This window comes from Anneissia japonica, unplaced genomic scaffold (assembly GCF_011630105.1).
Source record: "Anneissia japonica isolate Jap-2015-1 unplaced genomic scaffold, ASM1163010v1 scaffold288008_len1385354_cov213, whole genome shotgun sequence".
NCBI classification, from domain to species: Eukaryota; Metazoa; Echinodermata; class Crinoidea; order Comatulida; family Comatulidae; genus Anneissia; species Anneissia japonica.
This window is the reverse complement of record NW_022720123.1, coordinates 742,120-758,015: the sequence shown is the minus strand read 5'-3', so window position 1 is coordinate 758,015 and position 15,896 is coordinate 742,120. Positions and strand designations below refer to the sequence as shown.

Sequence of the window (15,896 nt, the reverse complement as noted above, 5' to 3'; positions counted from 1 at the left end):
TAGTTGTGAATCTTGGATGTCAAATTCCTTGCAGCCGATACGGGTGTATATGTCTGCGCTAAAGGCCGGGCGCTCCTGGGAGTGAGATCGTCCACGGCAAACGATATTTGTCTCTTAGAACTTGGATACCCTACATTGCCGGGGTAGTATTAAAGCAAGTCCAATTTATTTTTTTTTTCAATAAGATTCTCGCTAATGGACAGAACATAATTAATGACCCTTTTATGTTAACGTGGTCGTTGTGTCATACAGCTCAGACTGATCCTTTTTATCGATATGTAACTAATAATATCCTTAAGAATTCTGATCATCTGATGAAATCTGGCCAAGGTTAAAGATTGTGTGAGAAAACCTACTAGTACAAAACTTAGTAATTATTGTACTTGGATCATACTGACGTCCCAGAGCATGAAAGATTAGCATTCTCACGTTTGCGAGTTATATCTCATAGTCTCACTATTGAAACAGGTCGGTCCTGCACCCGGCCTTCGGAAGAGCGGTTATGTAGGTGTGGAAAAGTACAAACGCGCATGTTTTATGTAAATGCGCCTTGACCGCTCACATACGCCAGAAAATGGGAATAATGTGTAATAATAGTTCTTTCTAATTCTTTATTAGCATTAGAGCCTAAGTTATTATCTAAATTTACTTATGAAATCTTAAAAGCCTGTATATCTCGAAAAGAAGCCTATGATATCTTGAAAAGAAGCCCATGTGCTTCTTTTAGAGGCTAATTTTGCAAACTAAAAAGGGGTGCTTCCATTCGAGATGGGCTTCATCTGGAGATTAAGCCCACTGGGCAATTCGAGGTTTTACGGTATTTGTTTCTATTGGTTTTACGTTGCTACGCAGCAACCTCGATTTGAATGTTATTCCACTATGATTTTCCAGCTGCGACCTGTAAGCTTTTCTAGCTTAACCACAGCTCCACTACGTACGATCATTTTAGTCAATTGTATAAAAGTGACTGGGGGTTCAAACTGCACGTATATTTTATATGTCTCTGAGGTCCAATGGATAGGAAGTTCTCGGCTTGACAGCGAGAGGTTGTAGATTCGTTGAATCCCACCAGAGAAACTTTTTTACATACAACTGAAGATTATTATTGATACGATTATTACAACCTATTTGAGCACTGTTATTATTATTTATTTGAATATATATATATATATATATTGTGTAATATAAATAAAGAGGTCGTGAAGAAAAATGCAGGACGACGTGAATAAAAAACCTGTAGACATTGATAGTTGACTCAAAATTAACATTAATCTTTATTTGATCCATATATTACTTTCAACACATGCACTGTATTACTGTATGTGTTATTATAATTTAAATACATCTGTATATATATATATATATATATTCGTATGTATATACCCCTACAGACATTGTCAGGTAATGTCAGAGTATATGTATATATAGCATTATGTAATCCACGTGTGATATATACATTAATGAATAAGACGATGAGATAAATTCATAGATTAAAACGACTTAGAATGGAAACATAAAATTTATTCAAAACATGTAATAAAATTATGTTTTTATAATTTAAATCATTCATAAAATTAAATCATGAATGGCTTGGTAGACTGAAAATTTATTCAAAACATCTAACAAAGAGTTCGGAAGACTTAAACCCCGACCTTTCCACTGGAAGTTTAAAGCTTTACCACTGTGTAAAATACTCTGAATGAATTTGAAATCATTATGCTTCAATTACAGTAATAGGTTATATTAAGCAATTAGTAGAGCTCCGCATAGTACACTATAGGAAAATTATCATACGAAGGTTAGATTTAATGCTTGAAAAAATTTCCTGAGGGCCTGCAAGGACCGACGGAAATTTTTGAATGCATTAAATCTAACCTAAGTATAATAATTTTCCACTACCGTACGATGCATGCTCTACTAATTGCTTTATAAGTCAATCGCAGTCTTTTAATGTTAGTTTTTCTAACCAACTGTGTTGTACCAGTCATTGGTTGCTATAGTGATATGATCAGTATACTGTGTGCATATTTATATTTTGTGCGTATGCTGACTTGTGCTCCTGCAGTAGGCCTACGCGTTAACTACACATCAGTACTGTACAGATACAATAAATAACTAGGCTATTTTGTAATTTGTATTGTGTTAGAAGAACTTGTTTGTAATTTTTCACATTTGTCAAAGAAATAAACATTTTTCAAAGCATTTGAGAGAGAATACAGTCACTGTCACTAACTTTTTGGTCGGTGCAGACAGGTAAAAATCTTGGGATGATTTCATAACTACTGTGGGGGATAGGCAAATAACATTGGGAGTTGATGGCGTCACAATTGACTTATAAGATTGATTAGCAGTCATCGGGGCTATGTGTCTCTATCTAAAGGGTTTTGTGTTTGGTCCAAGACACTTGTTGTCTCAGTGATTGATGTTCCTGTAACATCCTCTTTCTGGTGTCTGGTCACATTGACAATGATGTCAGCTTGGATCTCAGCATTGCAATACTTAGTGACATCTCTTCTCTCTTCGTTCCTTGCTGTTGATCTCTCAACATTCTGAAAAGTCTCGGAGGTATTTTTTTTGGAGATGTGTGTGCCATCACTTCCTGGTGGTACTGGTGGTTCCTGCATCTGCTGTAGGCTTGAAGCTGTTAAAACAATATTTGATTTAACCTGACGACCTTCTGCTGGAACAACTTTGTCAGATGATGTAGCTAAAGTATCCTGCTTCGTCTGTGTTTCATTGTTGCTCATCACAGCACTCAATCGAATTCTTTTAAGTGGATAAATATCTGCTTGCGTTTCAACATCACTAAACCCAGGAACAGGAATATTTACTTCCTTTTCAATAATCAGACCACCAGCACTTGCCAATTGAGAGCACCGTTTGTCTGGATTTTCAACAGAGCTTTGTAATGACTTGTCACTATCATTTCCATCTTTATTAACGCTTGCTTCATCCACAGCTAAGTTTTTCAAATGTACAAGCTCCACTGATGTATTGACATCTGATGCAGATCCACTAACTTCAGAGACATTACCTGACACTTCTCCATAATCATTATCTGGTGATTTATGTGATGTTTCAGTCTCACAAGACTTATGTTCTTCTAAACTGGAACTTCTCTCTGGTATATTGACATCACATAATTCGTGAGTCCTAGAATCCTCAATTGGCCTAACATCAAGATCGGTAAATCCATTTACAACTTGTTCTAAAGAATGTTCAGCTGTGGCACTATCTGTCAAAGCACCATTTTCCTTATTAGTCTCAGTTGCGGTCGGTAAGATGGTTTTTGAAGTATTTTCAAAATACGAAATTTTAAACGAATTTCCAAAAATGAATTCTGGAAATTCATCTGTCTGACTTCCAGAATCAGCAAAAAGTAGATCCTCAAAACTTTCGCCCATAAAACTCTTCTGAATAGAAGCTGGTGTCCAACTGTCCGCTGAAAATCCTCCAGAACATTCAGCTGAAGACACTTCTGGTAAGGCTGTAGCTGTTAACTCTTTCTGAGATGTCCCTTCCATGAAAGTTTGGGTAGCAATACTTTCCAGAAAAACATCTCCAAAATCAGAGAATGTATCCATGAGATGATCAATGCTGGAAAAATCATTGTGATCATTATTCTCGTGTATGTTGTTTTCTGCCTGTATTCCAATTGTGTTTGTTTCAGTACAATTCGAAAGTCCAGAAAAAAGCTGACTCTCTTCAACTGTCGAGGCTACATTCTGATGAGGTTCTGCAGAACAAGACCTCAAATCTAAAGATGACAAGTAGTCATGTTCATCATTTGAATCATTCTTTTCTTCTTCTTGCAATGATGTCAAATTTTCATCTCTCTGATCATATTCCCTAAATGCCAAATTCTTAGAATGTTTCTGACTTAAAGCAGATTGGGTATCAATAGATGGTCCTGTGTTTGGTGATGAAAGTTGTTGTAAGGAGCTCTCCCTGCTAATTTTTGGAGGATTACCATGTCTTCCACCATGGAAAGATCTCTGGTCAGCTAATATGTTATTGGTCGAAGAAACGTAATTTAAATCTTGTGGAGCAGTGGTCTGGTTCATTGGATTATGAGTCTGTGTTTGCGAAGAAGCTCTTGAACTTGGAACAACTTTCACAGGATGTCTCCTAGGCGCAGTTTGACTAACAGTTAATTTTCCTCCAAAATGTCTAAATGAAGATGTATGAAGTTGATGTTGGTTGTGAACAGAGTGACTTGCAGTGCTTATGATTACTGGGGGTTGCTGATTGGCATCTTGCCTTTGAAGCATTTCAGTCATTGCTTGTAGCAGAAGATAGCTTGAGGTCTGAGTTTCCATGTTCTGTCCACTGCCACTACATGGACTTGATGTCAGATCATCTACATGAATCAGTGGCATAGTCTGGACTAATGCATTACTCATCGTATTACTGATGTTCATCACCTGCATCTGGGAGTTAGACTGCGTACAACTCATATCTCTGTTTGAAGTCTGCTGCATGTTCGTTTGAGTGTGAGCATCCGTTTCCGGAACTCCAGGAAAGTTTGTGCCAACTGTCAACATCTCTGGTAGAACTTGCACCTGTTGGTCAGCAACATTTTCATTTATATGTGTGTTTGTAGAATTATCCTGCCTCCAGTCAACAGTCTGAGTGTCTATTGCACTCCACTGTGCTTGGGTATTACTCAATTCAGGCCTCGATTCTGAGGGTTTCTTACAAAGAACATCTTTAATATTCAGTTTGACAGATGTTGTGAAACTTGGTCTTTGAGAAATTTGGACAGGTCTTATCTCTTTGATATCTGTAATAACACCATTATTTACTGTCACTAAAGTGGTGTTTTCTGGATGAAGCAAAGCTGCCTTAGATACAGTCATGATTGTTGGTTTTGGAAGGATGAAATTTGGTTTACGCGGTAAGCCATTGGGTTGGTCTGGAGCACTTTTTGGTGGGACCTTCATCAATACTTGTTGGTTAGGCTTCTGTTTCTTTGGCAACGGCAAACTATAAACCCACCAAAAATAAAAGAGTATGGATGTTATAATAATACGGATCATATGGATTGTAGTAATAACCAAAAAAAAGGAGAAAATAATAAAAGAATAATATTTAAACATAACATGCAAAAAATAGAAAAGAAAACATGAAATACCTCCAAAAATAACAAAAATAAATAACATTAGTTAAATTAAATTAACACAAAATGAATTCTCTAACAAAAGTGGCATTATTGACCCAAAATGTATTTGGTTTATAATTAAACTTCAAGGGTGCTTAAATAGGGTAGCACCAACACATGGTAGATCAGACCACTTCAGCATATTGGAGTTATGTTCTCCTTAACTCCGCAGTTTAGTAATTCATTACTCATAAGCAGGAAAAACATTTCTCAATCTAGTAAAATGAGCAGACATAGGTTGGTCCTTTAAGACTTACCGTTGATATTGCACAGGTAAAGTATGCCCCTGCCTTTTAGCGTGCATCAGTAGAGACTCTCTTGACGTAAAGGGACACTGACAGGTGCAGTGGAATATCTGACCACATGTTGTCTCATGTCTCTTTTTGATGTTGGCTGTCCCAAAGCCACGACCACATTTTGAGCAGATAAATGTTTTTTCTCCATGACAAATGAAGTAATGCTAAAAATAGGATTAGAATTGTTAGTAAAGACAAGCAATGATGAGGTTAGGCCTAAAAAAAATACTCATCAGATGGAATAAAAATAACCCACATAGGCCTAGAAAGGCAATATCTCACATCAGACAACAAATTAGGAATAATTTGTAGGGCATCAAAAATAAAGATAAATTCACACACATTTTTTTAAGTTGTAAAGGAAAAAAAGCTAAAAACAAAACTTTTTTTTTAGTTTTTTTGTTTTTTCGCCCCTATTTTTTTCAGTGAGTTAGGGGTGGGTGGAGGGGGGGGGGGGAAATGTTTTTTGACCTTATTTCAATGTGAGTAATGAAGTAATGAGGCTGTCAAGAGACTATCAATTTGTATATTCCCTGCACTGAAATATACAGTAGGCATATGCAACCAACTTATAAAAAGATCTCTTCTCCCACACGACCCAATATACGCACTTCCAAAATCTCTATAATGTTGATCAATCCATAGCATGCTATTGCCAACATTTACAGCGATACAAATATATGGTAGGAATTTTAATTTTGTAGACTACAAGTAATTCAGTTTAATCTCTTCAGCCCATCTGTCCATATAATTATACTGTGTATCACAGAATTAATTTGGTACTTATGATAAGTGTGCTTACCTGACGTAAAGAATGTCTTCGATGAAATGGCTTTTGCACGCTTTGTGCTCTATTGCAATCCTTCACTGGGCAGTAATATAATTTTCGTTTGCCTTTTTGCTTTCCTCCATGTCCATACAATACACCCTCTGACTGGTCCTAACAAAAAAAAATTATATGAAAGTGTAGTTTTGCAGTTTCTGGAATTTGTAAAATTGAAGAAACCCAGGCAGGGACTTTCACAGACCACCTCAGCCTACCATGGTTTGGGCTGAGGTAAGAAAAACTATGATTTTGGCACATATGGGTAGATGGAAATGTCACTTGCAGACTTAAATTTGAATATAATATTCTTTATTTACTCCATATTTTTATAATTTTGAAAAATTAAGGGGGAGGGGGGGAACAGGCTGGCTTCCACCCTCATGAATCTGCCACTGGTAATGTGCCGGAGTTTATCAATTACACTATTAAGATCAAGATCAATATAACAATAGTTAACACATGTCTAAATTAAAAACATAGAAAACATGATGTGGGCTTCAGAATTAAAATCAAAAGTGTTTCACATTATTAAAACAGAAGGGTGGCAGAAACAGATGGGGATGCATGAAGGTTGCCCCACCCCAGAGCCGACAGGTAAGATTGCAAGTGTTATTACTATAGTACACTCCCAATTATGGCACCCTTAAAGATCCTTGCATATGGATTTAGCCATCATCAAAACATGGCAAGCACCAAAAACCAAAATGCTACAATGCCCTTCCAAGTATATTTTTGTCATATTCAGGATTTGAACCAAGAGACCTGGGATTGAATGGCCAGTGTCCCATCACAGTTTTAAATGTGTTCGTCTCACCTGAATCAAGCCATGGGTCTTGACAACATGCATACGCTGAGAAGAGCGAGTCTGAAAGACCATATCACATCCTTCTGCTGGACAGGGTACATTTGTTTCTGGCTGACGAGAAAGTTCTTCCACAGATGGAATAATTACCTCAACAGTATCCATAATTCCATTAGCATTGTACTATTTATCATGATTAATCCTGTTAAATATAAGTGTCATAATTTGTTAGAACTTAAGTACAGTAATTTGCATTGCAACATAATTTTGAGCAATTTTGTTTCCAGATAAAAATAATACGTTAATATGAACAATGAACAGCAATGTTAATATGAACAAATATTATTTTTTCTGTACATTAACAATAAAAAAATCATAGACACTAGATTAAATGATGATGACTGTTTGAGTGATGATGATGATGATGATTAAGAAAATGGTTAGCAATGGTGCTAACGCTTGATTGTTGCTCTGCCAGGGAGAGCTTCCCCCTCCCCCTGCCGAAAAAAAAAATTACATGTACTGTATTTTCTACATATAATTAAATAAGCCTTTTTTAAGGGGCTTCGGTCCCTGGACCACTTTCGATATTTTTTTTAAAACTCCTGATTACGCCTTCGTAACATTTCAATTTATTGTGCTGCACATTGGGATACACATTGGCAATGACTGCCGTGAGACAAATGATAATAAAGCTGTGAAAAAGTGCACATATTATGAATTTGCAGGATATGGGTTAATTTCCAGATTTCCGCGAGTTCCGGGAGACTTGGGACCCATGTTAGCATTCTTAATGATGTTAGTAATGCAATCTATTTTTTAAAGGTTTTCCTCAAATTCCTGTAGTGTTACGTTGGGACCCCATTGGAAATAAGTGGTTTTCTCCACTTTATGGGTTATCCCATGTTCCACTTTCTTTCAATTTTTTATCTCTTTTTAACTTTTACATGGTGCTGTTTGAATTGTTGTTTTGTGGTTGCTTTTTAATTATTTTATATATTGTATTTTTATGTATTTTAAGGTGGAACAAAATAAATTCAAATTCAAAACTGTGAAAATCTGACAAACTATATACGTTGTATATAATCACATCTCCTGGTCTGATCACTGCTTGATAAGAAACGAGTCTCATTACTGCAGCCACGGGTGAGTGGGTGGATGTATAGATGAAGCCTAGGCTAGACTTAGGTCTAGCTCAAACAATGACACTTTGACCATCTCTGACTTGACGAAGCCCACGGGCCCACGGATGAGTAGACTACGTACAATAAAAAGGTAGGCCTAGGCTAGGCCAGGCCTACGATATCTTCTCGCTAGACTGCCTAACATACCCTATAGACCTATCTGATCTTAACTCATAAATTTATTTCCTGACATTATAAATTATACACGAAATGCTTTTGCATGGGTTATTAGAAGACTATAAATTAGAAGACAGTTTACACCTACCACCTCCATCTTTAACCACAAAATACTCTGTGTACTTTTGATTGCTTATAGAGGGCGGCAGAGTAATATTTTCATATTTCGACGAGAGCGAGAGAAATGATCCCCCATGCATGCACACTCACATACAGAGGAGCTTCAGAATTCTTCGTTAAAATATAATTCTCTTCACAATCCTTCAACGTTAACAAGTATATAATGGATGTCGGAGAATTGTTAAGTTTTAATGTAGGCGTGATTCTGTTTATTAATCAAATGATTATCCTTTAATTCAGTAGGCTTCCCTAGCTAGGCCTAGGCTAGGCCTGTCACCTGTGGGGTTATCGTTGTTTGTTTAGTCGGCAGCTCTAGCAGAAGGGCTTAGAGACCTAGCTAGCTATGTAGATCATAACCACCAAGTAGGCCATAGGCCTAGGCCTAATAACCGTAGGCCTCGCTTTTTCAGGCTTGTGCCTAAATAAATAGAAAGGGTAGAGGATAGTAACTAGGCCTAGGCTAGGTTAGCATAGATAGTATCCAGCTAGTTAGTTATTAATTAATATATATACTTACCTTTTTAATTAATTAAAGCAATATTTTTTATATATATTTTTAATTATTATGTTCGTTTTACTTGGTCATCAGCCTGATAAGCCAGACTTAAAGAGGAAATCAGCCAATGATGAAGTGTATGCAGACACATCACAAGTAAAAAAGCGTTCAAATGAAATGACAAGCGGTGAACTCACTGAAGAAGAAAGAGAAAAGATTCTGCGTATGGTGGAACAAGAGCCAGATGTAAAGAAAAACAAATGCACTTTTTATTTAATTTTTTTTAATATAACTATTTAAGAAGTTATATATTGATCTGATGCTCATTTGCATATGCATTCCTTTTTTTTATTAAGACCCTTGCAAATGATTAACTTACATTCTTGGTTTATATGTAATTAACTTTGCTTTGAACATTGGCATTTTCATTGCTAGGGCCCTGCAATGGATGAGGCAGATCTAAGGCAACTTATTCTGCGATTTGAAAAGAAAGTTTATAAAAACCAAGAAATGAGAATCAAGTTTCCAGACCAACCAGAAAAGTAAGACCATGTGATTATAAATATTTAGTGGATGACTCAATTTTCAATTATAAAAATAATTAGGAAAAGAAAACAATAATTTTTTCATATGACCTGAAAAAAACCTATGTTGGTATATATAAAAATTAAAATTAGCTTGAGAATATGTGCAGAGTAATATGACCACCAAGGCAATAACCTACAGGCTATTATGTTTGTACTGTATACATGAGCTGCAGTGACAGGATGAAATGAAATTTTACATATACAATGTCTCCCTCCAATTAAAGACCAATTTGGGGACTGGGGTTTCCATGCAGCAGCTTTGGTCTCTAATTAGAATAATAAAAAACATTTGTTGATTTTAGACCACAGAAAAGTGGTCTTTAATTGGAGGTGGTATTTAATTGGAATAGTCTTTAATTGGAGGGAGACCTGTATTTAGAATTGATAATATAAAAAAAACCCCAAAAGGACTGGTATATAAACTTCACTATCATATCTCCATGCTTTATTTTAGTTTAATACACTATTAATATTACTATAATATTTTTTACAGGTTCATGGCATCAGAGATAGATTTGAATGATGCGATTCAGGAGATGCACGTAATTGCCACAAACCCGAACCTGTACCACTATCTGGTGACTTTGAACGCAGCAAAATCTCTACTTGGACTTATTTCACATGGCAACACAGACATATCCATTGCTATGATCGACCTCCTGCAGGAACTTACAGACGTTGATGCTCTGAATGAAAGCGAAGAAGGAGCAGAGGCCCTGATTGATGCATTGGTGTGTATATTATTAAACATTGCATTTAATATTGCAAGCTGTACCCTACCCTGATGTGACTTTACCTGTCTTCTGCACTCTCTTGTTCTATGCCTTGCCATGCTAAATGTAGGCTCGTTTTGCACTGTGCTTAAAGTGTACCATACCAAGTGTCATATCCCCTGTCAGTGACATATCTAGGAGTTTTGAAATGGCGGAGCTGATGGGGGTGCGAAGGTCAAATGGAGTTGGACAATGATTAGGAGAGGGGCAATAGCTCGCAAAATAAGGAGATTTTAGGTGATTTTTAACTACTTGAGTGAGATTTTTTTGGGGGGGGGGGCGCTTGGGTTGGCGAGTATATTTCTGGGGATGGGGCCGTGCGCCTCCTAATTAAATATTCATCATCATCTATGCAAAATGACCTCTTTATAGAATCCTATTGAACAATAAGGTTATTAGTATTGTTGCTGTTGTTGTGTTGCTCCTTTTGTTTTTTCTAAGGTTTTTTTTTTTATTGAAAACATTAACAACATATTTATTATCATCTCCAGCTTGAAGACCAAATAGTTGCAACATTAGTTCAGAATTTGGATCGACTTGATGACTCTGTGAAGGAGGAGTCGGAGGCAATCCATACATGTAAGTGGCAAAATATCGCTGTTGATTGGGGTCCTTGTGGGTGTAGTTTGGGCTGTACATTGGGCAACTACAACAACAACTACTCTTTTCTGAAGAGTCTGCATTCATATGAAAGACGGTGCGCTAAATACTCAACTACTCATACCAAAAATCCCCTAATTAGCCGTTTTGGGTACTTTGTGGATCTTTTCTGAAAATTTGGGGGAAATTTGACAATATTCAGGAGCCCATTAGACTGCATGAAAATTCAAGAGACTCAAGAAAAACAAGAATAGCAGATGGAATTCATCGAGGGACCAAGGTTTTGTAAAGATCTCCACTGTTCAGCGCACACACAGTTTAGCCATCTAAGCTGATGTTCTCTCTAATTATTCATATAAACTACTGTTTAGAAACGGCTGCAGAGTGGCGACATAATAGACGATGACCAGGAGGACGAGTACTATCTACGGCGTTTAGATGCGGGTCTTTTTACACTACAACTTATTGATTATATAATGCTGGAATTGTCGTGTTCGTCCGGTGTGTCGACCATTAAGCAGCGGATTCTACAGCTACTCAACATGCACCGAGGTTCAATCACCGCGGTTAGGAATGTCGTTAGAGGTTCGTACAATTTTCTAATTTTTAGAAAGTAAATTGAATTCTATGTAGTGATATTAACAATTTATAATGTATATTAATTTCCTATGTATTTGTTGCTGTGTCGTTGATTCTCATGTGCCCCATTGTTTTGAATACAACAGCTCAATGATCTACTAATCTATTCAATTCTAAATTTAACTTGATGAATTAAATATCATATAACATATTTATTTCACCAACATTCAACATCATAAAAAGAGTTACAGTAAAAACATCAGGAAACACATTACACAAAAGACTGTTCCGTGGCAGGATTGCCCTAAAGTAATTGGAACCTTCTAACTGTTGAGGTGCTTTCCTTGTAACGCTTTGATATAGCAAATATTTTTCTTGTATTGTACATTGTTAACTTGTGTGAATTAATGCTGTGAACTTCCTCCTAGGTAATTAGGTTCAATATTGGTTTTCCCCTGGGCTAGATTTGGCCCATTTCTTGCTGTGGTTTGTCGAATGCTTTTCAGAAATTAGTATAAGAACATATGGTTTGTCATATTGCTTTTCAGAAATAAGTATATGAACATAATAATAAATTATATTATTTTACTTATTATTGGAAGATTAGATAATTTGTATATTAAAAAAATGTTTAATAATAACCCATTTAACATGTTGAAGATTTACAGTTTTTTATTACTAGTAATATCTTTTCTTGATCACTTAATTTGTGTGTATTTTTGGCTCCCTTCTTTACAAAACATAAATTTGCCTACATATTTTTTCCTAAAATTATCAAGACTTTTTGGTACTTGGGCAACACCATTTTTCTTTTTTTGGCTTTTTCATTACTCGTGGTATAACACTTATTCTCTGTGTTTTTCCCTTTATCTTGCAGAGTATGCTGGTAATATTGGTGATGCTAAAAGCAAAGAACATGGAGATGCTGAAAGACAGAGGCTATTGGAACTTGTGAACAGGTTCTAAGGTGACTTTTCTGTGTAGTTGTCCAGTACCACATACTTGTGAAAACCAGCAGAAGAAACTGTATTACAAAAGTTTATAAGGACATCATTGAGGTGACAACTCCATGGATCATGTTGTACTTAACCGCAAAACAATGAGAAAATCTGATCTGCATGTGGCTCAGTACTTCATAGCACTGTATCTGGATGGAATTCCATGGTGATATACTTCAATTTGGAGGTGTAGTTTGGAAAATAGAAGCAGTGCCGTTCAGTCTATTATCACTTGAACTTAACATGTTTTTAACTTCCTATCTCATTTGGGAGAGCTACCGATTGGTAACTTTAAGTTCAAATTTTTAAAGTGACAAAAAACAATGTGTCTTTACTTTTATTTAATTTTGATAAAGATAACTTATTCAAGTGTTTTTTTTTTTCTGAATGTAGAAATGAAATTAGTATGGAAATGGACCTTTCTGCTAAGCCACGCCCCTTGGATATTGTTGCTAAGGGCCCACAAGAGAGTTAGCGCAGTTGTACGTAAACATGTGGGACAATTTCATTTTTTTTTCATTTCTTTAGGCACGAGCGCCAAGGATATGCCAATAAGTGAACTTAATCATTGTCCTACGTGGCATATCCATTTAACAATAGGACACTTAATGGACCTGTACACCGGGGTGACCCCCTACTCTTCTTGAAGGATGTGCTGGTTCTTTAAAGTGAACACGAGCCAAGGGCGTACACTGGGCCTACGGTTTAAAGTCCTTATCTGAGAAGACTTGTTCCACTACCGGAACCATTGGCGAGTGAGCCGTTCAAACCAGCCCCGATATTAGAGCTGAAAGTTACGGTGCCCCTGACTTAAATTGAATTAAACATTTTGTGGATGTTGTAAAAAGTAGTTTTCTACTCAAATAATATTTAAATAATATCAGTGACTTTGAGAATAAATTGTTTACCATAATTAGTTCAAGATTTATTAAAACAAAATACAAAGTCAAAAAATATGGTTCATATTGTGCAGCTTATGTTCATGTATTTGCTTATCTAATTTAGGCCTTCATCCAACAACAAGGATTTAAAACTGTCAAGATAAAACTCCAGGCTCATGCATTTCTAAACACAATTTGTGCTGCGTAGTTTTTAAATTATGGTTCCATCATTCAACTTGTGCCAACTCTACTTTACTCTTGTGCAATATTTCAATGCGCTGTTTAGCCATTTGCATTAAACATTTTAACAATGGAAACAAAAAATTAGAACACAAAGCTGATCAACTCAATGTCAAGTCTCTTAATCTTTGTATGACTTATCCTGGGGCTCGTAGTGAAAAAACTTATTTCCTTCTAACTTCATTTTTGCTATCCGTTTAATTTGTTGTTCTATGTCATAGCCAAGTGCCGAAGCTCTGGTTCGGACTGTGTAGCGTCTTACAGGCAGTCCATCTGGTCCAACTAAAAACTTCTCAAAGTTCCACATAATATCCGATTTATTCACCGGTGACCATGTGATCTCGTGGTGTTTTTCCTGAAAAAAGTTCTCAGAATCATCACTGGTAACTGGCATACGATGTTTCAGAAATTCAAATATAGGATTCGCGTGTGCGCCGTTTACATCGCACTTGGCCATCATCTGGAATTTTGGGATGTAGTTGGAGCCAGGTCGAACATGCTGAAGACACGTCAGAATCTCGTGATTGTCCCATGGCTCTTTGTGGCCGAATTGGTTGCACGGGAAAGCCAATATAGTCAGTCCTCGACTGCCATATGTAGTAACAAGTTCGTTAAGCTGCAGAGAAAAATAATATATGGATTAATATTAGGGGGGAAAACAATGCAATGCTCATGTATATTCTAAATTTCTGATAGGAGTAAAACTTAAATCTTATCTTTTATTCCATAACAATTACTTTTAGCACCATCGTATACATTACTAAACTTTTAAGGAATTAGACTTTGTATTGTACTAGACGATGCTCTGGCACTTTAGTGCAATTTATACACAGGAACACGTGAGCCTCCTGTATGTAACTTATTAACGCCTGTTTATAATAATACTATAAGTAAAGTAAACAATATCATTGTTAACGATATCCTAATTCGATATTTTCCCTCCGACAATTTGAAGTCTGGTCCTACATAATATTCACGTCATATTGTCGCATGTGAGACTACAGTCATTGCAATCACAGAACCAATTATGTATTTAGCAAGTTCGGATATTAAAATTGATTTGGTACAAAGAATATGACGGGATTTTATGATTGCCTCTTTTAAAATGTTTATGTAAGGCCTAGTAGAACTTCAAGCTTTACCTGAGTTAGTTCTCGTACACAGTGTTTGTCTGCACTCGCAATATTTGTCACTATAACCATTTTGCCTTCGAACTTTGCAAACGGCATGATTTGGCCACCAATCATCATACCAGATAGGTCATACAGAGACCGTATGACATGAACGGGAACAAGCTTCTCGGGCTTGTGCGATGAGTTGTCCTCTCCTTTTCGGGTGATCGCTGGTAGAACCGAGTCATGATTTAACTTTTTCTGTGATGGTCTCTTCGATATTATTGTGGCAACTTTCGCTTTTTGCCAAGTCCGTTTTCTTTCCGACGCCATTGTATTCCAAATAATGAATGCACTTTATATTACCACAATCAAGGATGTAATGGGGATATTAAGACATTATTTCACAAATATTTCACACAATGATGCCCTTAAATGTATTATCCGCTGCTAAAGCAATAGTCACAAAATAATAATTATGTACAGTAATTCCAAATAAATACAAACTTTCCGATAATCGCGTCCAAAAAGCAAACACAGAACAGGACCTACAATTAATGTCAAGCCTGGTCAAACAAAAGAGAGTCTTTCTTTATGAAATCGGATGACCAGTTAAAATACACTTATAGGCATATCTCGGGAGAGTTCAATTTGATAACAACAGTGGTCAGTCACTTTCATTAAGTCCAACGTCACTGATAGGGACTAAGCCAATCTCTTATGATTGACGTAGCATAATCGTTGAAAGACTAGATCAATGAATACATTTTGATTACATTAGATTTCGACGGTAGATCGTATAGCTCGATGTAGATTGATTAAAAGTCGTTTAAATTAAATCCATCGGAAAAAGTTGACACCGAAAATTGGCAGGAAATGGGCGTACTTCATAAAAGCTGATGCTTTACGACAACTAGTTTTTTATCGTGCAATCTCGGCACTCATCAACACAATCAGATTTGTAGTTTTCGCTATAATACGAATGAACGAAGGCTTGATCGCCCCTTTCCACTTTCTTTATATTCAGAAGATGCTCCACATAATAACTCGAGTCTACATACTTC

The 15,896-nt window shown here is 36.4% G+C and overlaps 3 protein-coding genes across 3 annotated transcripts; 1 reads left to right on the top strand and 2 right to left on the bottom strand.

Annotated features, from left to right (window-relative positions):
* Positions 1-1,836: 1,836 nt before the first annotated feature.
* Positions 1,837-8,581, bottom strand: LOC117111222 (ATM interactor-like). Its single transcript, XM_033254116.1, has 5 exons — positions 8,535-8,581; positions 7,098-7,287; positions 6,260-6,397; positions 5,419-5,621; positions 1,837-4,986 (listed from the first exon to the last, which is right to left on the bottom strand). Exons 2-5 carry the CDS (start codon positions 7,248-7,250, stop codon positions 2,361-2,363), a joined length of 3,120 nt encoding a protein of 1,039 aa, XP_033110007.1. The 5' UTR covers positions 7,251-7,287; positions 8,535-8,581; the 3' UTR covers positions 1,837-2,360.
* Positions 8,582-8,623: 42 nt separating this feature from the next.
* On the top strand, positions 8,624-13,553 carry LOC117111200 (beta-catenin-like protein 1). The gene is made up of 7 exons (XM_033254085.1): positions 8,624-8,759; positions 9,156-9,308; positions 9,498-9,604; positions 10,143-10,380; positions 10,914-11,021; positions 11,394-11,607; positions 12,479-13,553. Exons 1-7 carry the CDS (start codon positions 8,730-8,732, stop codon positions 12,565-12,567), a joined length of 939 nt encoding a protein of 312 aa, XP_033109976.1. The 5' UTR covers positions 8,624-8,729; the 3' UTR covers positions 12,568-13,553.
* On the bottom strand, positions 13,500-15,889 carry LOC117111243 (glutathione peroxidase 1-like). The gene is made up of 2 exons (XM_033254151.1): positions 14,863-15,889; positions 13,500-14,336 (listed from the first exon to the last, which is right to left on the bottom strand). Exons 1-2 carry the CDS (start codon positions 15,163-15,165, stop codon positions 13,842-13,844), a joined length of 798 nt encoding a protein of 265 aa, XP_033110042.1. The 5' UTR covers positions 15,166-15,889; the 3' UTR covers positions 13,500-13,841.
* Positions 15,890-15,896: the final 7 nt, after the last annotated feature.

What these genes read in the sequence shown, in the direction of transcription:
- LOC117111222 (XM_033254116.1), bottom strand. Translation starts at nt 7,250, where the DNA reads ATGGATACTGTTGAGGTAATTATTCCATCTGTGGAAGAACTTTCTCGT. An exon ending in GAAGACATTCTTTACGTCAG is followed by an intron (nt 5,622 to 6,259) that starts GTAAGCACACTT and finishes TCCTATTTTTAG; the next exon opens with CATTACTTCATTTGTCATGG. An exon ending in TTACCTGTGCAATATCAACG is followed by an intron (nt 4,987 to 5,418) that starts GTAAGTCTTAAA and finishes GTGGGTTTATAG; the next exon opens with TTTGCCGTTGCCAAAGAAAC.
- LOC117111200 (XM_033254085.1), top strand. Translation starts at nt 8,730, where the DNA reads ATGGATGTCGGAGAATTGTTAAGTTTTAAT. An exon ending in TGGTGGAACAAGAGCCAGAT is followed by an intron (nt 9,309 to 9,497) that starts GTAAAGAAAAAC and finishes TTTCATTGCTAG; the next exon opens with GGCCCTGCAATGGATGAGGC. An exon ending in GTAAGTGGCAAAATATCGCT is followed by an intron (nt 11,022 to 11,393) that starts GTTGATTGGGGT and finishes ACTACTGTTTAG; the next exon opens with AAACGGCTGCAGAGTGGCGA.
- LOC117111243 (XM_033254151.1), bottom strand. Translation starts at nt 15,165, where the DNA reads ATGGCGTCGGAAAGAAAACGGACTTGGCAAAAAGCGAAAGTTGCCACA. An exon ending in GTGTACGAGAACTAACTCAG is followed by an intron (nt 14,337 to 14,862) that starts GTAAAGCTTGAA and finishes TTTTCTCTGCAG; the next exon opens with CTTAACGAACTTGTTACTAC.